This window comes from Glandiceps talaboti, chromosome 17 (assembly GCF_964340395.1).
Source record: "Glandiceps talaboti chromosome 17, keGlaTala1.1, whole genome shotgun sequence".
Taxonomy (NCBI): domain Eukaryota; kingdom Metazoa; phylum Hemichordata; class Enteropneusta; family Spengelidae; genus Glandiceps; species Glandiceps talaboti.
In genome coordinates this window covers 13,718,039-13,745,945 of record NC_135565.1, presented here as the reverse complement: position 1 = coordinate 13,745,945, position 27,907 = coordinate 13,718,039, and the positions used below count along the sequence as shown (strand labels likewise).

At 34.1% G+C, this 27,907-nt stretch overlaps 1 protein-coding gene across 1 annotated transcript in view; it reads right to left on the bottom strand.

Annotated features, from left to right (window-relative positions):
- LOC144448514 (liprin-alpha-1-like) overlaps nt 1–27,907 on the bottom strand; it is a 241,221-nt gene that overhangs the window by 36,052 nt on the left and 177,262 nt on the right. The window contains exons 3-4 of the mRNA XM_078138781.1: nt 25,097–25,261; nt 23,903–23,977 (exon numbers count right to left, since the gene is read on the bottom strand). Of these exons, the coding sequence (XP_077994907.1) occupies nt 23,903–23,977; nt 25,097–25,261 (240 nt within the window). The remainder of the gene's footprint in view (nt 1–23,902; nt 23,978–25,096; nt 25,262–27,907) is intronic.

The window sequence follows — 27,907 nt, the reverse complement described above, 5'->3', positions numbered from 1 at the left end:
GTTGGCTACACTTATATTTCACATGTAATGTCAATGAACTTGTTTCAAAAATTTCACCTGTCTCTGGTAAATAGCAAATCCTTTGATGTCTGCGTTCTATTATAGTGTCGGAAAAATCGAGAAAAGAATGTATCCACTTCGGACTGTTATGAAGGAAATGGTTTTATATACATGATGTATGTGAAACTGTCAGATTTTGAATTTGACCTTCTAGTGGGGAGATGATGATCTGTGATGGATACTTCCCATCTGATTGAAGGAAATGTCAATGACTTACTATTGATGCTTTAGGTCAGAAGATAAGAGTTTTTTGAGGAAAATGTTACTTGTCGTTGTAGAAAATGTCATTGTAGAAAGAGTCAATAGCAACTATGGAGGTGACCTTCTCGGGTGCACTTATCCTAAAGGTATATTATACTCCAAGATATTTCTTGTATCACTAGACCAGCACAAACCTAATGAGAATGCCTTATTGAAACCTTACTGTCATTAAGGATGTGACAAATATCTCAAATGTACCAGTGTCCACTTTCTATGTCACATCATTTAATAAAGTTTTTTGTGTGCTAGGAATTACTTAAAAGCGATTTTCTATACAGAAAAGTACACAAAAAGATGTACACATGATTCTATAGATTGCCAATGCCATTCAGGTTTGGAACTAAGTACATCACATGGATTATTGGAGTGTCAAGAACAATTACATTTTAGAGTTTACGATATCAATAAGAACATTCTTCAAAAAACTCACCAATGTACAAAACTGGGTGAAGATTCAGGGGGGGGGGAGCAAACCCCCTCATGACTGGATTCTAAGCTAATTGCATCTGTATCTGTATAACGACATCATGGCATCTACAGTTCCCATGTTACAAAAATAGCATCAATGGCGATTACTGATGGAATCATCGTGTCATGAACAAACCTTAATCTACACATCCCTAAGAATGTTTCCACGTAATTTTAGACCAATATGCCAGTAGTTTTTGAGTTTATGTTTTTTTACCCAAAATACATTTTTAACCCAAATCACACACTTGTGATGCGATTATTTTGCTTTGAACAATCTCCCAACGAGACACCCAAAAGTAATATCCCTACCAAATACCAAGGCAATCGGTCTGGCGGTTTTTGAGTTTAAGTCGTCCACACACACACACACACACACACACACACACACACACACACACACACACACACACACACACACACACACACACAGACAGCCAGACACCACACCATGTCTATAGCACAACTGAACCTTATTAGTTCAGTAGTGCTAAAAATCATTTTCAATTTGAGTGCATCAAAAACATCACATTCCACAAGTGAATCTTTAGAAATAATCATTCTCCATTAGATAATATAAGTGTGTTCAGAATTTGGAGTATGTTGTGAAGTACAAATAACAAAGACTTGAAAATTGATACTTAAAATGTGCTTTTCACTTCCTATCTAATATGAACATGATATCTGGCCATTACACAAAACAACAACCTTTGGAATCGATACACAGCCAAACCCATCTTGAACATCAATTTCCATCAGATAAATACACATCATCTGCAATTCGTATGATGTTCGTCAAGTAATGGATGATGATGTTGTACAATCACTTTTAATATAGAATTTCAAAGTTGCAGAATTCAGGAGATGTACAAATGTGTACATCATTTGATGCTTCATGTATCGAGATAAGATAACTTCCGACATCAATTTTATAAAAGTATAATTTTCAAAAGTAGAACTTCAAGTCTTGGTAAAAGCATCATGAATATAAATTAAGCAATTTCTTACACCAATACAGATACAAATCATTCAACCAATTCTGACTGAGCACGTTCATATTTATCAACAGTTGAAGGTACTATCTGAGTATTCTGTGGGTATTGTTTCATTTTCTGATTGTTTTCATTTTTTATGAGAACCTAATATACTTCAGAAGTAAAACACACTCTGTGGTGCAGAAACTTCTTTTAAATTGAGAGAATGGATACAAGCTGATGTCATTATCCTGATTTACATGTAGACTATCTGGATGAAAAAATCACTGTCCTCATCACTGCCATTGTTGTTATCATCATGACAACACATAATCACATGGCATCACATCATACCACCACCACCACTACCACCACCATCACATCATCATCATCATCATCATCATCATCACCATTGACCACTGCCATCGCCGTCATCACCACCACCACCACTAACATCATCATCACTGCAGTGACAGCACTCTCTACGTGTATAACTCACAACAGTTTACATGTACTATATCCAAACAGATTGTGCTAGGTTTATGTTTCAGTTTCATGTTTCACAGACACATACATGTACATGTACTTTGCTTCTATTCAATCACACCTTGTGAACTTGGTCTCTAGGAAATAGATAATTATGGCAAGATTTAATTTCAGTGTTACTCTGTTTACACATGTAAGGTGAGCCTCTCCAGACATTGTTCCTCCTGGCTAACTACATTAATATCATTTCTTAGTAAATTCAATTGGCAAAGTACACGTAGTTGTAAGTCAATTACGAGTTGCATACCTACATACATGTACAGGTATTACAGTCAGTCAGGGGTTTTCTACCATACCTATTACAGTACTGTAAATTTCAACTTTAAAAAAAAAAAATTTAGATTCATATCGTAGACTCCCTGTCAAAAATTTGGTTTAAAAGCCTAGTTTTGACTAGGATTAAACAATTTGGAAAATTTTTGTCCAGAACAAAAATTTGCTCTTATATATTTGTAATCATATAATCCTCATGCCTCCTGTGATAATACTAATGCAAGAAAATGGGATTGATTCTAAAATTTCATGAAGACATGGGGTATTTCATGTTAATGTCAAATCAAAATGGCAGTTACTTGTATAGAAATTGTGAGATTTTTCGTGTCAGCAGTGAAAATAGATTGGCTTTCACTACTGCAAATATTTTGTGAAAATGTTGGGTCTTTTAAGTATCAGCTGTGAAAAGAGTGGTGGAAATGGAAGGTCTATTGGATTTTGGATTTTTTTAATTTATAAAATGGAAGGTCTATTATTAAAGTGGCCAAATGGATGAGGATTGGATTTTGTTTAATTTATAAAACAATTTTATCATGGTGTACATCCTACTTGAAAAATCAATGTGAAACAATAGAGAGCAAGTCTATGTTTGTAACTCAATATATTGCAAAATGCTAATAAATGTGTAAAAAGTTTGTTATTGAATGTACAATAACAAACATTTTATACATTTATCAATCTTTAGCAATTTATTGAGTTACAAACAAGGACTTGGTCCATGTTGTTTCACACTGATTTTTCAAGTAGGAAGTCATGATAAAATTGTTTTATAAATTAAAAATCCAAAATAAATACCCAATCCTCATCCACCTGGCCACTTTTAATATGGTGCATTTCACAAACATAACCATTAAGTGTTATTGGTGAACATTGCTGTATATACTTGCATGACTACATTCCTACATACCATGGTTAACTAGCAAACAAATAAATTGTGTCCATTCTTTATTTCCTGTTACTCTGCTCTCAGGGTGACCCAGTTGGATAATTGAGCCTCCTTGCCTCATTACGTACAAACTCATCTAAAAAATTCCCGGCTTTAAAAGATGCCGATGTCATCATTCCTGTTCATGACACGGATCATGTTTCTTTGCCTAGCAATGGATACAGCCTTCTCTCTTTATAACTGGAATACAATCATAGCTCGTTAACTCGACCGACTTCCATCGAATCCAAGTGATCATTCTATACAGCTACAGGCTTCTGAAACTTCAAACTATTCAGGAGTGGTGATGCAACACAGACACCTGAGATGTGTGTCTTTGCTACGGGCTATGTGTAAGCAGGTGAAATGAATTGTGGAACTCACTATGGAGGAAGTAAGGCCGGCAATTCACACCTTTCACCTGGCATGAATAATAGATTTGTTACATTCATCATCATTATTAAATCCAATAAGTGTGGGCTCCTAAACTTTCTGCATTATTATACAACAAGATACTGCGAGGGAGTCGATAATATCACCTTACAATGTATCCTATTTCAATGGTATGTACCGTACAGGTATCTACATTTTGTAAAATACTGGTATCCTTCTAATAAATTTGAATAATTTTCTTCTCTCAGTGTATATTTTAATAGCAAAACAAATGTTTTCATGAAATTCGCTCATTTCCACAAATTACCTTATTTCATCAAACCTTCAACTTTGCAACAAATTTACGAAAACACACACCTGGAAACTGATATTTATTATGCAAATTCTGGATTCTTGATAAAATCTGCATGTTACCTGAACTCACTATGAATTAAGATCATGGTCATTTACAAATTGTATATACCTACAACTTGAAATAACCAATATCAATGCCAATTACTACTCTGGCAACTGAGGTATCGGTTTCCTAAAATACGCAAAAACTAAAACTACATCATATACATGTACATGTATTGTTGTTCGATGTGATAGGGTATACACAAGTGAATGATAGCGACGACAACGACCACTTAGTCGCACTGCATGGATGCCTTGAAGACATCCACTGATCCAGATGTGACCAAATTATTGTCTACATATAGATTGTTCTAGTCTGTAATTTTGACCAGATTATTTGAAAAAAGCACAGCATCAAGAATATTGCTGCACTAACACTAGGTCAGAAAGGAAGAGAAAACTCTGAATAGGGCTCCCTAGGTGACTATACATTTTCCCCTCCTTCCTGTACTGGGGCTGTATCCTCCTTCCAAAGTCAACTTTGCTGAAGGGTCAAATGTCAAAGGTCAACCCTGAGAACTACTCCATCCATATTTTGTCATCAATACTAGCACACATACAGAGATAATTGGTTCCTGAAATGATATCAAGTCATTATGTAGTGAATCATGGATCTCACTTCTATAATCTCACCGATAATCTTGATTTGTTTCCATGTAGAACTATGAATCTGAATGAAATACAAGAATTTCATTTTAAATTCGAATCTAAATTCTAAATCTTCATGGTTACATCCTTCTTATTTCCCACTTGTTCAAATTACATTATAGTACAGATTACAGAGGATTTATTGTTGAATCACAAAATGAAAACGTCTTCATAATCCTCATTTTTGCAAAGATGGGGAATGTCTCATCTTCCTTCTTTCTTTTGTAGTTAAGTTCTAAAAACTGTCTATAGGTATTTGACTTCAATTTGAATTTTAGTGGTCATCGGCACATGCACGTCCAGTGTATTTTTTTTGTCGACAAACACAGTGTGTCAAATCGCAATCACATATATAAGCTCTTTATCCTTCTCAGCTTCTGATCATCATGTTGAATTTGTCCAATTTGAACGACACCCTAGTTTACTTTCAAACTCTTCCATAAATTGTCCAGATTTCTGCTTAGAAACAAATTGTCTTTTTCGAGAACAGCCTTTCTAACTGCCTTGGTTTTCATTGCCTTTGGTCATCAATTTGCCATGACACCATAGTTCACTTTTAAAGTCTTTCATAAATCGTGTAAATTTCTGCTCATAAACAAGTTTTGGTTTGCGAGAACACCCCTTGGTACTGGCTAGGTTTTCGTTCTGTATGACCCCCGAGAACACCCCTAGGTACTGGCTAAGTTTTCTTTCTGTATGACCCCCGAGAACACCCCTTGGTACTGGCTAGATTTTCTTTCTGTGTGACCCCCGAGAACACCCCTTGGTACTGGCTAGGTTTTCGTTCTGTATGACTCCCAACCCAGCCACACCTGTGTGAATTGGATGACTGCTTTGTTTTACTATGATAAAAATTTGCAATGGTATTAATGTCTTTCCAAAGTTTTCAATGGTGTGAATCATTTTCTTAAAATGGTACAAATACTTAAAGCTTGAAATGTGTAAGTGTGAATGTAAAATTTTTCATCGGTGCAAACATCAAAACATCAGTAGAAGGAAACTCATAAACTAGTTAATTAAACTTGCTAAACTTCCAGACAAGGTTCTTTTATGATTTACATCATTAAAATTATTACAGTACAGTACAATATATTAAAGTTCTTCGCTGTTATAAAATATGTTGATGACAGCATACATAAGACGAGATATAAGTTGTTCAGAATACACAAATAAATGTCTTTCACGTTTAATCAAAGCACGGGTCCTTGAGAAAATGAATTTGCCCTCTCAGGAGAACAAACATGGCGAACACATCCACATACAATTACCACACTTTGTTTATTATATTTTAACGACAGCCAGTATCTCAACTTATATCTGTTTTTACTCCTAGGATTACTAATATTAATTAATTTCTGCTTGAGTCACCTGTGTTCCTCTGGCGTTTCAGGAAATAACTCAGCGGCAGAACCATCCATCATACATGATATGTCATCCTAATCCATTCACAGTCTCTAAGTTTCATTATAACTATTTTCCTAGGTCATCATTTTGGTTATACGAATGCCTAGGGAACTTCCTTAATAATTTTCTCTGTATGAAAATTATTGATTTCCAGGATCGTCTTTCCCCCACGTGTATGTGGTACAATGTACGCTTGGGATTGGCTATCAAGTTGGGTACTGCCCTCTCAAACTTTAATCAAACGATAAATATTAAAGGTCAAGGAAGGAAATATTGTATAGTCTCATTTGTGGGATATAACCACTTCTAGAACAAGTTAGAACAAGTTGGGTGAAAGCACCTAGATAAACTTTTACTCATATACATTTAGTAAGTCAGCAAAATTACTATTAATAGTTTACATTGTATATATACTACAAATCACACATCTTGAATTGTCTCATCACAAGTTTAAAATTTCTTTGAATAAATGTCACAGGGATCTTTCACCAGAGTGCCAAGATCTTTTTACAGATGAAATAAGTCCACTTTCATTAATAATAGCATCATGTACAGATATGAAGAAAAAGGAGCAAACATCAGTACATCATTGCATGCATTGTGTATATCTTAAAAGTGTGGGGGTTTTTTGGAGGCCGCACAAAAGCAGGTACATATGTGTAAATTGTATATGCACATGTATATTCAAAATGAGTTTTCCATAAGTCTCCTTGCCAAATTTGAGGTTATGAATGGATGGATATGAAATGAACTAGCTAAAACTAGACCAGATTTACCCTGTTTAATAACCAGGTTTTCAAACATCTTCATAGAAACATTCTAAATCTGATAGTATACTATAATGGTATGGTACGGTATGGTATGGTATGATAATATGGTATGGTATGGTATGGTATGATAATGACTGAATACTGTGTGATAAGCCCCTCATCAAATGTACTTGACAGCAGATGGTGGGTGATAATGACTGAATTCTATGTGATAAGTACATATACTTCATCAAATGTACATGACACCAGATGGTGGGTGGTCCCTCTATTAAATGTACATGTTTGTACCACAGTACATGCATATTTGTAGATGGTTGGTGATACTGTCTGAATACACAGTGTGTGATAAGCCCTTCATCAAATGTACATGTTTATCATGTAGATGGTTGGTGATAATGTCCGAAGCCCTTCTTCAAATGGAAGATTCACTTTTGATATCCTGCCCATGAGTACATGGAGTGACAAAACAACAAGTTATGTTGGGTCATTTATACATTAAGAATATGTGCACTGAAACCATGCACATTAAATACCACACCACCCCCTCTCCCAACATCCAGGACTCTAGAATTCATGTAGAGAACTTGAAATCTCAACAAGGTGAACACAATAATATCTTGAAGGTGAGATTAAGAGGATAATGTCTGAACGCACACCTGGGACTCTTTATAAATAACTCATCTCTATGTATACCTATACCCAACATCTGTCACGTTTGTCGGCTCCTCTGTTAGACTGTTTTCGCAAATATGAGATTAAAAAACTCCCGCCTACACAACTTGTTGCCAGAACACACCATTGTTGGTGAAACAGAAACACTTCGAAAGGTGTATTCACTGAGGGTTGTTGTTGTTGTTGTTGCACATATTGGGATGATGTAAATAGCATATTCACACATTACTGAAGATTAGTACGATACTTCAGTATGCATGTGTGGATGATAAAATTGGTTACATCTAGATTATTTTGTCAAAATCAGTGTGGATACTGAAGAAAGACAAGTGATTTGTTCAAAACATGTATGTTTCTAAATCCCACGCAAACTTTGAAGAAGAGAATATCAATCATTATTTCTTATGTACCAGAGATTACTTGCACTGGTACGTGTGCATACTAGTGGTATTTTCACTGCAGTGCACTACCAAAAACATTATTGCATATCTGCATTCAAATGACATCCAAATGATATCGTTAGCTATACACCAAAACGTGTGATTGCATTGTATAATTTTTCTGATTTTTATGGAAATTTGCCATTTCAGATCAACATAATTATGTAATAATAACGTCCAAAGTTTGCTTTCATTATGGGCCAGGAGGGTGTACATTATTGTTTAAATAATTGTCTTCAATCAGATGGAAAATACGACATAAGAATTTTATCACTACTCTTCTTGTGACTCATGGTGATAAGGCCCCTTTATTTTCATAGTCTAATATTTATGAATGTTACATAAATACATTAACTGTTTACTAAGCCTTAAAGTACTTTGTTTGAATAGTCAGAAGGGCAAACACGGCAGGCATTTTTTTGTTTGACAAAGAAATTACTACAAATTCATTCAGTTTGAGGCGAAAGTACTAACCATTCGCACAAAGACGTAACAAAAAGTACATTACCGTCAACTAACCTTTGAGTTTATTACATAAAGACTTCATAACTTGAATACATATATGTATTCACAAAGAGGAGAGGGATGTCCTAGGATTCCATTCTCAGTTTAATTGAAGTTATGATTTACATTGTATCTGGATACACCAGGACACGCAAGTAAATTTTAAGTACTCTACCCATTCATGAGCATGTAAGGTAACAATAAGTATAGACCCTGACATTTATGAAGTTGTTAAAGCAAATACAATGAACCTCTGTGCATGCAAGGATTTACCAAAAGTACAAACATGCTTCAACCACTACTAAACCTATAGTTCATATACACATAACGTTGAGATAGACTATGGTACCCATAGTTTGAGACATATCCCTGTACAATGTACATGTACATACAATTATTTATCAATTTACCAAATAAACGTTTACTATTGGCTGGCTTATTGAGATAGACCCTGACCATCCTGGCATCTACCAATTGCCATGTGATGCTGTACATGCAATTTTACCAAAAAATACTTTTCACCACTAATTTCTCAGGGAGATTGTGTATACATGATCACACTGACAGCTACAATATCTGGTTTGACACATACCCAGGAACATGCAAACATTTACAAAAACTGAATTTCGTCATTAGATGGCCAATATTCCTTTGGGCATAACTTGATATGGTAGTAATAAGTTAGCATGATGATGTCACATGAAGTCCATTAACAGATAATTGAAGTTTGGCATTACAGGTACTGAACCCGGATATTAGGAAAGTACATTGACTGGTTATTACTACCAGTGAATTTATTATAATATTTCTCAGTCAAATCATAACTTGGATTATGAATTTAATTTCTGAATTCTCTCTTGGGCATATCATGCCTTGTGCTAATTAATGAAAGTATAACGAATCTGAAGAAACAAATGTGCACAAACAATGTGAGAAGATTACATTCATGTAGCTAGTATGATGTAGAATTTACCAATCTTACGACATTATAAGATAATTAGAAATGTTTGTACCTGTTGATACTATCTAATTTTCATTTTTTGTCCAGATTTTTATGATTTTCCAATAAAACTAAATAGAATTATCTTTAATACAACACACAATTTCATTTTTTTCTGTATTGCTGCATACTCTACAGTCATACCTTGTGCTAGCCTACCTATAGACTTGAAGGACTAACACTACTACACTGTTCTGCTATCCTAACTGACATTTTGATTATTTGAATTTTTGCTGTCCTTCCAAGTCTACACTGATTCTTCAGTTACACTGGTCTCGAATGGCATTCCACCATAGAGTGTGATTGGTCGCATACATAATTAGACAATGCAATCAGTATATGTAAATGTGATTCATCGACTGACGAATATCAAATTCACAAATTTACGATAATGTTCTGCACATTTTACATGTCTGGTGGGGCATGGGGTATATAGCTTAATACCAGCGTAACTGAAGAATCTTAGTAGACTTGGATGGACGAGCAGAAAATCAAAATGTCAATTCGAATGGCATTCCACCATAGAGTGTGATTGGTCGCATACATAATTATACAATACAATCAGTATATGTAAATGTGATTCATCGACTGACGAACATCAAATTCACAAATTTATGATTATGTTTTGCCCATGTTATATGTCCGGTGGGGTATGGCTTAATACCAGCGTAACTGAAGAATCTGAGTAGACTTAGAAGGACAAGCAGAAAATCAAAATGTCAATTAGAATGGCAGAAATAGTGTAGTAGTGTTAGTCCTTCAAGTCTACAAAAATTGTGTAGTTACTCGTAGCATTAGTCCTTCAGGTCTACAAAAATAGCGTAGTAGCGTTAGTCCTTCAACTCTACAGGTAGGCTAACCTTGTGCCAACATTTGCTCTAAAATCCTAGTCCTAATATTGTAAGAGTTCAGCATTTGTTTGCTTGGTTGTAATCCGCTTCCTCCATAAATCATGAACCAAATTAACCAACTGCTTGCAGCATCAGAGATGACGCCCTACAAAGGTAATTGATTTCCTTCATGGGAAATTAAAACTGACCTGGTAACATTACATCACCTGTCTTACTGCGTACATCCTGCCTTCACTGTCTTGAGATTCTTTTCATAGTTAATGTCAATGTCCGTTCTCTATAGTTTTCACATCAATCCTTAGAAACCTCTACATCTACTAAGACAGTTAATTATTCATGTCAAGACAGTGAAGATTTGAGATCATTCAGTACTTCAAGCTTGAAGGCAAGATAGTCCAGATTTTATATCAACGATTTATTAAAGACAATTGAAGATTTACTGTTCAAGATATTTAACATTTACATACAGTGTGCATGCCAGACCAGATTTTACATCATCTGTTCCAAGACAAAGTTATACGTCAACCACTCAAAACAGTCCAGATTCTTCATCAGTTATTCAAAAGAGATGAGATTTTACATCCACCCTTCAAATTTTACATCAACTGTTCCAGTCAGTCCAAGTGTTACATCAACCTTTCAAAATAGTCAAAGTGTTACCTCATCCGTTCAAGACAGTCCAGATTATTATCAACTCTTCAAGACAGTCAAAGATTTACATAAACCATTTGAGACACCCCAGGCTTTAATAAAATGTTTGAGAGTTAAGTATCGACAGCCATCTAATAATGCTGTCAATCCTGTTCCATCTTTGGTGTTAGATTCTCACCTACCAGTCCACATATAACATGTTGCCACCATTTTGTTTCAGCCAAACATGATTTTTGCTAATTGTTTTCCAGTTGCATTCGAGTTCTCTGAAAAAGTTATCTGTATTCGAGAAAGTTCAGCATGCCATTTTATACTTTTGCTTATGGTACACACATGGTAAAACTCATTTATCGCAGTTTAATATGAACATCAGATGTCTTATTTCAATTAATACCATACATGCAGTATCAGAATCAAACTTTATATAGTAGCATGCTAAAATATATATGTACTCGCAAACAACTTGATTCAAAAGTTTGTTCACTCATACACATATTTGCCTTTCATCTTGTCCAGTCCATCAGAAAAAGCTCCTAGTAACATACAACATGTACTCTATCAAGGTTTACACTGTTTTATGTCATTTGATAAAACGGAGACACCTGAAAGCTGGAAGTGATATTTTCATAATGACATTAATACCTATGATTGTGTTGTACATTATATACATACAATCTTTCCTACTGTTACACCTACTACACAAGTTAGCATATCTATGGGCACCGACTCATACTGGGTAGTTTTCTATAAATGAGATCAGCATATCTGCTCCGAGTTGAACATTTCATTGAAATTATTCCACCAATATTTGGGGAGCTTTTCAAAGTATTTGATTTGATGATTAATAAAGAGAATACTGATTCAGTGTGCTTGCATTGGAAAAACATTCATTATTGTAGTAACCTTTTGATATTTACTAACCAATTAATTTTCCTTTAAATATTTTCTATGCATGCATGATTTCAGCGTGGCAGAAACTATTCACTTGAGTAATTTTTTATTTTTAACATTGTACTTATGTATTGATTTAAATCTGTAACTTAACCCCGTTTGTGAATATTTCTAATGTACTTGAAGTGTTAGGAAACTTATTAGTGCCACAGCATTCAAGTCAAAATGACCTGAAGCTGAATATAGAGATGACTACGATAGATGTTAAAATTTTTAGATAAAGAGAAACGAGCAAATGGAGTTAATAAGACTCTCCAACAGTGTACAAAGCAGACAGTGAGACTGACAGGCCATGCGACAGATGAACAGATAGTTAAACCAACAGACAAACAGACAGAAACAGAGACAGAGACAACAACATATTGACCGAAACAGACAGTCAAAGAGACAGAAAAGACAAATTACTAAAAGATGCAACAAAAAGTCAGTCACAGACAGCCAGATTGCCAGACAGACAGACAGACAGACAGACAGACAGACAGATAGGTGAAAAGGCAGGCAGCAGTCCAACATGAGATCAATCAGTGCAACTAAGTTGAAATGACAGACTACTTCTTTTACATAGTAAAGTTTTATAACTCTCTTGCCTTTCAACATACAAGAATCACAAAAAGTTGCACAATACACATGGTATTTGTCAATTACTCCAATTTGACATTTTGCTTCACAATCCACTGAACCAAAAACAAGGATTGCCATTTCATATTATTTTGAATTTGTAAGTCTGGCATGTCGTCACATGGAATAACCTTCATTTTGGAGAAAGATATGACATTTCCAATAGAGGGTATGTACAGATAAGAATGTTTGTAGCAATACTTCAGACTATTTGCATTAATAGTTAATGAGGAAAAAACTTACATAGATGTGCTAATTTTAGTTTTTTGTTTTGGGGACATTCCTTTGCATCCTTCCTGTACATGTACATCAAATATTGATAGTAACTTGATCAAGTTATGCATCACTTTAATGATCTATGACTCTTAAAGGCTTACAACTACTGTATACATGTACATAGGCATAACGATTACACACTGGAAATACCGGCAAACTGTTTATTCCTGCAGTTACTGCAGTAACGATTGTTTATAAGTGTTTTCCTCCATCAACTCTAATCTTAATGGAACAAATGTATCACTGTCTAGCCGGACAATTAACTTTAAATGATATATGCTATTAAGCAGGCTGTTAAAAACCATGTACAAAAATGTATAGCATACGCAAACAAGTCTTTAATAACAACAATGCACTTAATTTAACCAGATAAAAACAAAAAGTTTGCTATAAATTTATCAAAAAATGATATTTCTATGATCTCAAACTAAAATGATATTGAAATTTGTTAAAAATTTACATAGAGCATGAAAATCTACCCAAATGATGTTAGGCAGAAAGCATACTGCTGTAGCGTTTAAGTAGGATAACTCATCTGGGCAGGATAGATTTGACCTTTCAAGGCCACTAACACTAACTACTACAATGTACATTATCTCAGTCATTACCTGAATTCTTGAGAAAATGTAGAAGCATATTCAAACTCTTTGGTACAAGAGGTTGTCTGATGATTCCTAGAGGCCACTATAAACTTTGCTGAATGAATAATAATTTGTAAACATATACACTAGTATGAGGTACCTAACTTGGTGTGCAGCCATTACATAGACTGATAAATCATGCAGAACTTGCATTTGACCCAACACATTAGTCGGGTATAATGAGATTTTGTCAAAGAAGCAGTGCAAAACCTTCCCAAAGTGTTTAATATCTGTGACATATAAATTGATAATTTTACAAAGCTGAAGACTATGTCACATCTGTCTGAATGTTGGCAAGACAAAACTTCTTTTCATTTGGTGGAAACTGTTTGAACAATCAACATTCTTATCTATATGGAGCAAATGTAGATTTCAAATAAATTTTTCAAACACACTGCTTTCTGCTAACAATCACAGTAAGTTGTTTTTCGTTCCAGTTTTTCTTTGATAGTTTTTGACATATACATGTACATCTACATGTAGTGGTTTTCGTAACGAGAGGCTTTGGCAAGCACATTGGCAGATATTCCGGGGTTCCTTCTAGCCCCATTAAACTGGGTTTTTTTTAACACCAAAAATGCAATCTTAATCTGATATGGGCCTTTAACAGAAAATCTTAATGCAGTTACTGAGTTTCTATATCCTTAAATACAGCCTTGGTTGTAGTATTACTGGTATTGCACACTGCTCATTAGTATGCGCAATACATTCCATAGGCAGACAGATGGCAGCACATGTATCTACAGTTCTACACTGCAACTGAAACCTCATTGAGACTTCAATGGTACTAATTTCCATAATTTGATAATTTGGCAAACTCATGTCACAGATAGAATTAACAGGCTTTTATGTGGACATCTGCCTGTGATAATGTTTCATTCTTTAAACAATATACAGTTGATTATATTTCTGAGACTCTGATTTGGAGCATCTTACCATCTGATTAACGGTAAGGATGATACTGCAGTATATTATAAGGAGCTGTCACTCACAAAGTATTGGCAAAGACTGGATAATGAATATACGGCCTGCTGTGTCTCTGAGCCATGGAATTACGAGATATGACTGGAATTACGAATTTATTTACATTGACATCGGTATAATCTTTCTATCTACATAATTGACTTCGTAAAAAAATGTTTCATTGAAATCTAGGAATACATAGGAGAAAGAGTCAAGCTGAATTTGATTACAACATGATAAAGACATGGATAGCTTGCTTTTATTGCGAGTCTTTCATTTCGCATATTTTTGAAAAGTTACTTTTCATCTCTAAAGAAGTGATGATTATCTTAAACATATATACATTGTATAACAGATGATAGATAGAACGGAACAAATGGAGGTAAAACCAAATGAGCTGCTCTCAGATTGATTCAACCTTGGAAAAACTAGAATAACATCCAATTATTACCCATAAATGTTTCTGACCAACATTCTTTGAAAAGATTCAACCCATTTTTGTACTGAATTACTATTACATTGTGACATTCTTCGCTTTCTTTCCACACTGGTAACTTTTTCCATACATCTCATATTTCTCATAAATAAGGAAAATGTAAATTCTTGTATAGCATCTCTCCCACACTGTGCTAGAAGTAGTGAATATCCCACACTGTGCTTGGAGCACTGAATATCCCACACTGTGCTAGAAACACTGAATATCCCACACTGTACTGGGAGCACTGAATATCCCACACTGTACTGGGAGCACTGAATATCCCACACTGTGCTAGAAATACTGAATATCCCACACTGTGCTGGGAGCACTGAATATCCCACACTGTACTGGGAGCACTGAATATCCCACACTGTGCTAGAAGCACTGAATATCCCACACTGTGCTAGAAGCATTGAATATCCCACACTGTGCTAGAAGCATTGAATATCCCACACTGTGCTAGAGGTACTGAATATCCCACACTCTCCTAGAAGTACTGAATATCCCACACTGTGCTGGGAACACTGAATATGTGGCACAACATCCCCTTAGTCTTCCTCAATTCCTTAGGGAACATACAATCATTTCCCCTTCATAGAAAATTCCTTATAAGTAATATCATACTTGCTCTACTCTTTAACATATAAAATTTTTTCTAGATATACATTTGTAAATGAAACTAACTATGATTATCATTTTGCATCATACAGGGAATACCAAGTACACCTCTCCAAGGTGGCATTATTTTTTTTAGATTTCGAAATGCTGGATTAAATGCGCCTACAGCTTGGAACATCATATGTAATTCTCTCTCTACATATACATGTAGCTATTGCATGAAGAAAATTAAGAAACTTAATGTCAGAAAATGTTGTGTGTGCTATGGGAACAAAGTTTGTATGCAATCACCTAGAATACATGTGGTGGTGAAATTTGTTATTATGCCGAGGTGAAACTAAATATTGAGAATCAGGGAAACACCTAGTAAATTAATCAAGTAGTCAGTAATAACTGACTGAAACTCATATGGAAGAATAACCATCTCTATGGATTTAGTCAGTTTACATACATGTACACTTTAAATGGTGCTGTCTTTCATTGTGACTGTGAATGTGTGACAAATAAAGATACCGAGATATGCACGAAGTTCTGTTTATTGAACATACTGTAACAACATGGCTGAATAATGAATTCTCCTATTGACTTCTCAGATTTGAAACCTTCTAGCACCAAGACAGAGAAACGTTTCATGAAGAAATCTAACGAATAAACTCTTATGAATATGGTGAACCTGGTTTCATACATGAATTTACTTATATATGAATTGTCTATGTGCCTTCCGTTACCTATGGCGATCTCTGTTCTAATCTCTAGGTAAGTTTCATACAGCTTTGTTACACAATTCATCACTGCTAATCAGATTATGTCAACTTTACTGTTTAAGGGAGACGTAGCTTGGGGATCATCATGCAACTCAACTACAATAAGAAAGACTATTAATAACATGAATAATAACATCATAAATAAAGAGGGTCAAAATTGTTAAAAAGTTGATTTTTTACTCTCTTCCTTTTTTATCTCTACTCCCTATGATTTTATGACAATTTTGCTAGATTTTTTTATTTTCAAAATGAACCTATTTGATGTTTAAAATTATTCAAATGTAACATGACTGAAATACATGTACATCACTACATGTATCCATGGCAAAGATAATGCATGTAAGGTGTTTGTAATGACTTCTAAAAATCACTCTCTGAAAATGACTCAACAAGTGTAACATATAAAATAGTATAACTCCTTTTCAGTACTACTGTTCGTATACCTATTTATGAATTAATGAATTTGTTGTTTAGCATTTGGTTAGATTTATACATTAACAATTTGAAGGGGGAAACATTAGAAAGTTATTCTACAACATGTTATGTACCACATGATCTAAATACCAGTATACATGAAATCATGATATCGAAATGAACGAACTTTCATTCCTGACTTACTGTGTGCACAAATGAGAAGAGATGCAGACAGTCTACCCTTACTTTTGTTACTACATGTATTCACAAAAACTGTTTCCATTTGCAAGACTCTTTTTAAGTGTCCTTAAAAGTGTTAACAGATGCACCAATTCAAACAACAGCCTTGTAACTCACACACAGCAGATCAATCCATATTGCTAATGCCTTAACTTTACATGTGGATAAAAAAATCGATGCGACGAGAGTTACCCAACACCACTTTTTTCTTACTCATGGCAGTTTCACATACAAACTGGAGAGAAAATCAATGCCTGCTGTTTATATCTTAAGTATAACCCGACCATTACATGAATTTCCATTACAGGGAAAACAAGATCAACCCTGGAAAAATGATATATGTGATTTTTGTCACTGCTGTGATGACATGCCAGGTAATCCTTTGAGCAACAATCCTATTGCAACTTTTACTATCTGATGTATCTAATTAAAACAGACTCCGATAGAGAGGCAAGACATACACACTGAAAAGGTTACTTGAACATCTAATCACACACAGATGGAAGCAGACACACAGACAAGAGTTGTACATTGGCTAGAAGAATGTTACATCTCATTTTGAAGAGACACAGAAAGAAAACTTATGCACCTACTCAATAGCAGACACACACACAGTTGTGAACTGGACAGGAGGCTTGTTTATATAATCAGGAAACAGACAGACAGACAGACAGACAGACATACATACATACATACATACATACATACATGTACATACATACATACAGAGACAAGTTGCATGCCGGACATGCGACTTGCACATCTAGTTAAGAAGAACAGGTACAGACAGACAAGCATTGTGAGCTGGACAGGAGACTTCAAATAGGAGACCTTATTCAATCCGATTACAACCTGGCAATCTGAGTACAAGCAGTGAAATTTTGATGGCTTACAAAGTAATTGCTTGTCTACTTCTCAAATTTTACATATGCAGGCCAGTTAGAAATAAATCCTGAGCTATCTAGAGTCTATGAAGTGTCACACAATGATGACAGTCTCTCCTTTGGTTTATACAGAAATCCCTTGGAATTCCAAATTGGAATTACAACGGAATTATATTACCATATTTTAATTTTGCAAAAAAAACCACATTAACATAGTACTTTACATTATTCCATTCTAATTCCTGATACAAAATTATCAAAAGTTGTCATTCTTCAAATGGAAATTTATGTGCATTGGTAAACCATAGTATCAAATTCAACTTTTGTTTCAAACACAAACTTGAAAATTTTACATGAAATTTTTGACTGCAAATTTCAGTCAAAAGTTCCCATACATGTACGTTGTCATTATGACACTGTACAAAGCATCCCTGCTATCTTTCAATGAATTTGATTAAGAACGTCACCAGTTCTAAGCTTACAGAATCTCATCATCAGTTTAAAATGGATGCACTTGTATGAATGTAAACATTGGAATTTGTTTAAAATGCAATTTTTTTCCAAATATAATGTAGTAATAAACAAAATATTAGCTCATGAGGTCCCAAAAAACAAATGTGAGAACCAAATTTTTAAAACTCTATGTGCAAACTAACTATCTATCACTAAATGTTATCTACTAAAAAAAAAACCAAATTCATTTCTGTAATTTTTAGAAAAAACCTTTTACACAACCTCAGTCCAGTTACATATTACTTAGGTTTAAACATCTGCAATGCATTTATAACAGTTCTGGCTGCATGTTAAGTTCACTTTTCTTTAACATGAAAACTGCATCTTATTCGTGCATGGTAACAAGTACTGAAAAATTCTTCCTACACATTACATTTTTTTTTTTAGAAAATTCATATAAAGGGAGTTGTTAGTTGTTTCAGAGTACCCTTCTCGGTGATTAGGCTCCTATCTTCTGTACTTTGTTTTCATTCTGTAGTAAAAATTTCACGTCTCATAAATTTGTTATCAAGTCATTACCTAATTTGGGACAAATACTTGACGACGTACATTTTGTACAGATGTTGTAGCTCAATAAAACGAAAACCTGATGCACATCACAAACAGGAAAGCAGTTCCCTGGAAAAGCACAGATAAGGAAGTCTGAGAGACTAACAATCGGAATAATCTGTCTTTTTTTTTCAATCCATCTTAATTAGCATCAAATCGGTGGCTGGCAAATCACCACACACCTGTTCCTCCATTTCATAGTTTATGCAAACCTTTCATTTTTTGCCCTTCAGAATTGTAGTGCTTTTTTGTAATGAAATGTCATCAAGTTCATCCGCATACAAACCCTATTCACAGTGGAGCTAATTTGAAGCAAGGCAATTTTCTTTTCTCTACTTGATCTGAAATGTCAATGGAATGTAGTCTTGTAACGATAATTCATCTCGTATTTGTACACGAATCTCAACAAACTACTAAAACTGAGATTTTGATGTTTTGTTGCCGGATTACTCGTCAGTTTGACTCTGACTGAGTTCCTGCTTTGTATGTAATTTTTGGAACGTGTAGACAAAGCTCTCTCTCTTAAATTCACCCTGACTGTCTGGTGATTGAAGAGTTTATTATTATCGGTATTGAATGACATTCACTAAGGTTAATCATGGCAACTACCTGCGCTTCTCAATTTAAAATGTCAGATTAATTTACTTTACCCCCTAGATATTCCTTTTCTTAATGCAGTGATGTATGATCAAAATTGAACATCCATTCCATTCCTTACTCACAGGTTATACATACTCCATCGAATGTATGCAATCTTGTGCCTAACATCTTTGCAAAATAACACACAAAACTGTGATATTTACTGTGTACATTGGATATGCCAGAAAGCACTCTGATATGTAAGAACATTTCTACTCAGAGTCAACACATGTTTACGGGAGTTTTCCAAATTTGCTGTTGACAATTTCAGCAAACATTTAGGGAATCTATTTCTGAAAAAAATTGGGAGTAGCATTTTAAAACGTATTTCCATTATACAAATGTATGATATATATGATATGGTCATATATGATACATGACTTATATTCTGATATCAAAACAAGTTAATTTAGTTTTGTTTTCTGGTTTATACTAAGTTTATAGTGATGTATTAAATCATCTGAGCTAATCCCAACAATTTGATAATCATAACTCTGTGAAAAAGGTTAAACAAACACAGTATGTTGTGTTTTTATTTCCCAACATTTATGAAATATGATGCTAAAAAATGAATTAGAAAGTGAAGCATTGTCAAAACAAACACAATATACTGTTTCCCTTTCCCATGAATTCACATAGAATGTGAAGTGAACAATGTAGTGTAACCCACGGTTACAAAACCCTAATTGTCAAATTCTTGACAAAAATGACTTATAAAATACAAATGGAATATTTCCCTTGCTAGACCTATAATTTGAAATTCAGTGGTTCACTAAAATAACACTCTTAAAAGTATTGAAATATATAACATTTCCATGGCAATAATCTTGATAAAAGCTTCCCATAATGCATTTTTTACTATGTTGACCATCAATGTGACCGTCAAAGTATTGTTGTATGTGATAACATCTCCAGAGAAAGAAAAGTACTTTACTTTTTTCTCCAAATTTCTAACAGTTTGATATGATATCAAGGCAATAGCAATCTTGGCACAAAGATTAACTTTCTTCAAATATTGTGAAAACATCTTCAGATACAAAAAGATACATCTAAACTTTTTTCTCCAAATATACCATGCTTATCAAAGTAGTATGATAATATTTTCATTATGAAATTTTGGTATTTAAGATAACTCATCAAATACCTACATTGTCCCCTTTCATCAGATCGCGCTAAGCTGAGTACAAGCGATGCACTGATAATGATATTTGTTATGCAAACAGAGTAAATGGAATCGGAATGGGTTAATGGAATGATGGAATGTAGCCTAGAACTTTTGACATCCTTTAAGAATTTTGATTGAAAATATCCTGACACAGTAAGATTAGGAGTTTGCGGCCTTCTTAGTGCATTCTTATGGCTTTCGACTCAACAAAAAACACCCACACTGTAATTTTCTAGCAATCTAAGGTTATCATCAGTGCATTTCTACAAATGGCTTAAGAGATTTCCCTTCTGTGTCTGATCTAATTTTTTGCTATAGAAAGACTGAGAGACTGAATCTGTCTACATTTTATACACTTGTACACATGGTACTTTACAAGAGACATGTATACTTGTATGTAAATATCAGATATAAGATTTCCCTATTCATTGAAAAGGTTATGATTGATCTATAGAAAGGTGCTCTCTGTTTTGTTAACAGGTTGTTTACTTTGGAGATAAAGTTCTGGGCAAGCTTAAGCATTTAAGGAAAAGCCTAATACCGTTACATCTATATAAACACAGCTATGTCTAGCCTGATCAGTTTTGTCAATATAACTGCATATGATAACTATTAGCTGTATACTCCTTTTGTTAAACAATATACAGGTAGGTTAAAATGGAAAAATCATGCACATACATAAAAAAATTAACCAATTTGATCTGTCAGAATAATGTGAAAAGACAATTTATTTATAGAATAATTTACTGAAAATAAGATAATAGATAAATCTTCTGTCTTGTCAAACTAAATTGCTGTCTGGCAAGCTTTGAAGTTTCATTAGAGTGATTGCTATTCGTTTGGGAAGAGATTATTGCAGCTGCTAATTGCGAGCCCTGGAAGTGTTTCTTATCATTGGACAGAATTAAAATGTCTGTGTATGCACAGAAGGTAGTCAGACATGATCAGTATTTGATGTTTGGATCATACACCAATTACCATTATCAGCTAATCACAACATCAGACTAATAATGAAAGTTAACTTCTAAAGTGATAACAATAACGCAATTCCAACAATAAAACACACCCCTGACTATACAGCATGATGAGGTTCACTGTACATTCATGTATTTGATGGCTTAGATGAAGCTCTGTATATATTGATCAAACTATCACACTCATATATTTCACATTCACATATTTGACAGCTTGAATGAAGCACTGTACGTGTTAATCAAGCAATCTTATGCACATATCTGACGGCTTGGATAAAATACTGCAAAACATTGATCAGGCCATCACATAGACATATCTGATGGCTTGATTGAAATACTCCTCACACAGATCAGCCCATCATATTCATGTATATGATGGCTTAGATGAAGCAATGTACACATTTATCAAACTACCACACTCATATATTTCAGAGTCACATATTTGACAGCTTAGATGGAAGTACTGTACATGTTAATCAAGCAATCCCGTACACATACATGTATTTGACAGCTTGGTCAAATACTGTAATTGTAAACATTGATCAGGCCATCACATAGACATATCTGATGGCTTAAATGAAGCAAACCATAACTATGATAAGATTAAACATTTAAAACTCCATTTTGAGGGTACCTAGACACTGTGTGAGATACAGACTAAACTATGTTACATTACACTTGGTTAGCTTTAGTTTGCATGCATGCAGATATTTGTACATTACTAGCACGATTGTTTGCTCTGCAAATAGTCAAGCAAACAAAATTATCAGCATCAATGCTCTGATATTTTACTGTTGATTCCATACTTGTATGTATGTATGTATGTATGTATGTATGTATGTATGTATGTATGTATGTATGTATGTATGTATGTATGTATGTATGTATGTATGTATGTATGTATGTATGTATGTATGTATGTATGTATGTATGTATGTATGTATGTATGTATATGTATGTATGTATGTATGTATGTAGTTTTGGAGCTTAAGACAGACAAATGTTATAAACAAAAGACACAACATTTCATAAAACTAAAGACCTCATCAGTAGTTTTCTTTCACAGTAACAGCTCTAATTGGTCATTTTGGAGGAACTTGTTTTCGGAATTGCTTTTGATAACTGTAAACAAAGTTGTCATATAAAGGCAACTAATTTGTTTCTTCTTTCACACTTTTCTCTAAAAGCAGCTCATGACATGTTCATTTGTCTGCATGTATGGTTGTAAGAGTTAAACATTATCATGGCATAATTAGCAAACATATTTTTATAAATGTATACGATGTATGCCTAAATGTGCCTATCTTGGTAATGAATAGGTTTGGTAGAAACTTCTGATGTGGTCTCTGACATCCTTGATATATATATATATATAGCTGTTGTCTTTCATTCAGAAACTCTGTCATAGTCATCAACCGAAATTCAATAGGGAACTTGCAAACCCACCATGTTGAATGTTGCATCATGGGAAATGTGATAATAAATACTAATAAAATAGTATTGTAAACAATAATGTTACACTGTTTTTAACAACAAATAATCAATTCATAGTCACCCTGATCATTGTGGGAGGTTTATTTTATCGATAGCGCCAGATTAGGTATTACGATAACCACAGATAATCCCATAGTCCTTTGCATCTAGGCATGTGCAGTCTAGATTGCAAGTTCCCTATTCTATGCTGTACCATAGTGGTACAAAGCCTAATTCTTACCGCATCAAAAACTTTGCCATTAGTTTATAGTACAAATACGTGACTTTATTCTCACAAATTAGCCATCAAGAACGAATGCTAATAATGTAGACAGTCTTCAAATGGATTACTCCTGTAGGTTTACACACATCATGGCTGGCTCTGTAACAATTTGACTGAGTGGAAAACAAATTCCATTCAATCACAGATCACTCACATGGCAGAAACCAGGACCTAACTCGCTTTGAAACATTGCATTCGATTGGTGGATTCAAAAGTAACCTACCTCTTGATTGGACATTACTACATCATCTTCTAATTGAGCGACCCGTTCTAATGCTACTCTAAGTCTTTCCCTTACCTGTCAAAGAGAAAAAGAATGATAAATCATGATTACATTTACACAAATGCTCCTTGAAGGGAAAGATTGATTTTGACTGGGAAGGTTAACAGACCTTCAAAGTGACATACATCATTTGGAAACAATGTAACAACTCTTCAATTATAGTTAAATCCCTGTAAGAAATCAGGCCTTGTATAAATACATATCTACATGGACTAGGGTTGAAGGCCTGTCTGTTCACAAGTAGCTTATAAAATGCATTCATTTATTCACGTTCTTCAGCATATCTGGCAAAAGTGTGTATTGCAGCTTTCCAGCTATTCTATGAATTTACAAGTACATGTATCTTCCTTAACCTCTGTTATGAAAGTGATATCTTGCTGTATGTGTATATATGTAGTATGATTATAACATCAGTGGTGTTTCACATGTTTTAAACATTGTCTCTGAACTGTAAATAATATTTGGTCTGTATGAATATAAAATATGATTTTGGGGGGGAAATAGTGGTGATTTTGAACATTTGGACTTATGTGTATTTTAAACATCATAGAATCACCGATGTAACAGATGTTACGACAACGTGTAAAAGCATGTGATGCAAGTTATTTGAAATTATACCATGTGCAAGCCTAGTTGTATATTCCAACAAAAAATACTGCATTTATGTACCAGTCATGAGAATACACAACCAGGACATAAATCCAGTATTTTCAGTTGGAACGTATACAACTAGGCTTGCATGTGGTGTACATGTAGGTATAATGTCAAAGAACTTACATCACATCATTTTACACAACCTCGGTCTCAAAAACTTGAATGTCAACACATTCATATCAGTCACATACTTGAAACGGTCTAAATCACAATTTAACATTTTCTTGTTCCGTAAATAATGAAACTCTCTACAACTCTAATGTGTTGACACAATGAATGGTGCCACTTCAACTCAGAAATGTCTGGTAATTCAAGAACTGTGCAAACTCTGTCACCTTCAAACTCAACTGAAGGAGTTGAACGACAGCATGTACTGCCATTAGGGCAAAGGAGGTGAAAGACATGCCACAATTATTAGATGATTTGGCAGCCTACTTTTTCAATTGATTGTCATTACTTCCAACACAATAATGCACTTACTTTTTCATCTAATGCTTTATGGTGTTCAAAGAGGGACTTCAAAGCCTTCAGAACCTCTACCTCACTGGAAACTCCAGCTGGGGATGAGGCCTGGCGTTTTACAACTGTCATTCTTAACGACCTTTCATGTCTGGATACAAGGCACTCTAAATGTTCCAACAACAACTGAAATTAAAAAAAGAATTGACTTTAGTGAGATCAAATTTCAGTGAATTTATGTCCCAAAGTGCAAACTTTATGGTGAGTTGGACAATGTACAATGTCCAACAACAACTGCAACAAAATATAAAAGACTTCATAAAATAAGATGACATCCAATTTCAAAACGATTTCATCCCACAAAGTGTGAACTTTATGGTTAGAGTTTGGACACTTACTGTTCTAGTAAGAACTGAATTTTAAAAGAACACTGATATAGGTGAGACAAAAGTTACATTTTGGCAAATTTATGTCCCCTAAACTTTAGTGCAAACTTTATGGTGATGAGTTGTAACAAAAATATAAACGACTTAGTGAGATACGATGACATCCAATTTTAAAAAGATTTCATCCCATAAAGTTATGATGTTACAGAGTTTGGACACTTAATAATGTTCCAATAATAAACTGAAATGTAAAAAGAAAACTGACTGGTGATGTAATAGTTACATTTTGGCAAATTTATGTCCCATGAAGTACAAATTTCATGCTGATACTAATCAATAACATCTCAACATTGAAAATATTGAGATGACATTGATGTTAAATTTCAGCACATTCTCATTCAAAAATCTGTGACGTGTATTCTACATGGTGATGGAATTTTGACACTTAATATTCCAGCAACTGAAATAAGAAAATAATTCAATGAGTTTTTATAACGGGAGAAATAAGACACTTAAAAGTTGCAACAATAAAATATATGAAACACAATAAAATTGAAATTATTGAGATGACATTTATGTCAAATTTCAGTATATTTTATGTCTTTCGAAGGACAGTGATGGGGCTTGGACACTGTCATAAAATTCTGAGTTCAATGAAATTTTGACACTGAAGTATCCTCAATGGAGTAACGACAGTAGGACTTATAATCTCAAGTTTGATTACTTTCTATTCACAATTGCACAAATGTATGTATATATATACAAATTGGAATTCTCAAGAAAACATTGAATATAAAATTTCTATCACGTTAAAATTCACATTCTTATAAATAAAGCATTACATATAAAACGTCTATGAAGTTCTGTCACCCATCAATCTCAGAGTGTACTCTGTAATGATGGCGAATTCTTATTAACAAGACAGGCTGACTGACGCATTTCGTAGTGACTTGATTTGTAATAAGCGAATCATAAGTTGTATTTGAAAATCTCAAAGATGATGTGTTAGGCACAATATGCCACCTCACTGAAATAAAGAGTATATTGTCAATTACTGAGAGGTTGCTGTCATTCAGAAGATTGAGGATTTAATTCAAAAGTGACATTTGATGATATGACACAGTAAAGTTTAATAGAATGTGTAACAATAGATGCTTTAATTAAAACTTATTGTTTTGAATAACCTAGTTGAAATTTTAATATTCAATATGGGTGATTATAAAATGTACGCTAAATTTAATATCTTAATATTCAGTATGGGTGATTAATTTACAAAATGTATGCTGAATTTTAAATTTCTTGTTTAGTGTGGATGATCATTAGATGTATTCTAAATTTTGGGCACATTTGAATGATAGAATCCTATTAAAAAATGTGAATGAATGTTACTGTTTAGTCTACGAAACTATGTAACTAATTGATGCTTTACAATCCTTGATCAAGGGTGTGTCTGGCATAAATAAATTAGGTCTAATAAGGGCCAACTCAATCTGAATATTGATAATACCCCTAGAAATTAGAAATGGAATTGTAAATGGCCAGAAAACTGACTTGAAAATTGATGAAAAAATATGTGACTTTGCAATTACATTAAGGTGTATTATAAATGCTTTCCAGCATTTTATCAGATGTGAGTCTGGCCAACATATACATTTAGTATAAAACAAACTTTGCTAAGTTACTTCATTAGTTCCAACTACATCTGACATCTAGAAATGGTTGGTAATATGGCAAGAAATTTGTTCAAAAGTTTTTAAAAAGTCACATTTTATGACATTCTACACGTAAAGTCCACTACCATACTGAGTTTCCAGTGGAAACATAACCTCCACTTATGAACCACTACATGTGTATGTATGTATTTGGGTAATTTCATCAAACCATTTGATAGCATGCTACGTGATGGTATAGATGAATTGACACAAATTGTCATGGCGATTTACGTCAGCGATATTTAGTTTAAATACAAGTCGGCAGTTTTAAATTGTCCTGATGGTTTATGTCAGGAGTGCTTAGATTAATACTAGTCGCCATTTTGAATTTTCGTGTCACCAATATTTAGTTTCATATACATCAGCAGTGACATTTCAAAAGGATTTATGTAAGTGGTACGTGGTTTAATACAAATCGACAATACAAATTGGTATAATCATCACAACTAAATATGCAGAGAAGAACAAGCTCAGAAATTTTTTTCTGCAAAAGTGACTGAGCAAGGGAATACCTGAGGAGTTTCCTACACTTGCACTGACATCAAAAGAAAACTGATACTTCCTATAGATTGTACTGGAATCTCTGCCATAACACAAGACACTTCCCTAAATGTCATATATATATTATTTATATCAATACAACATTAGATAATGCTGCAACCACAGGGTTCCTGGTTAATCTCAACAAAGAGAATTTACTGATTGCCTGCAATGAAAAAGTACATTGTAACTAC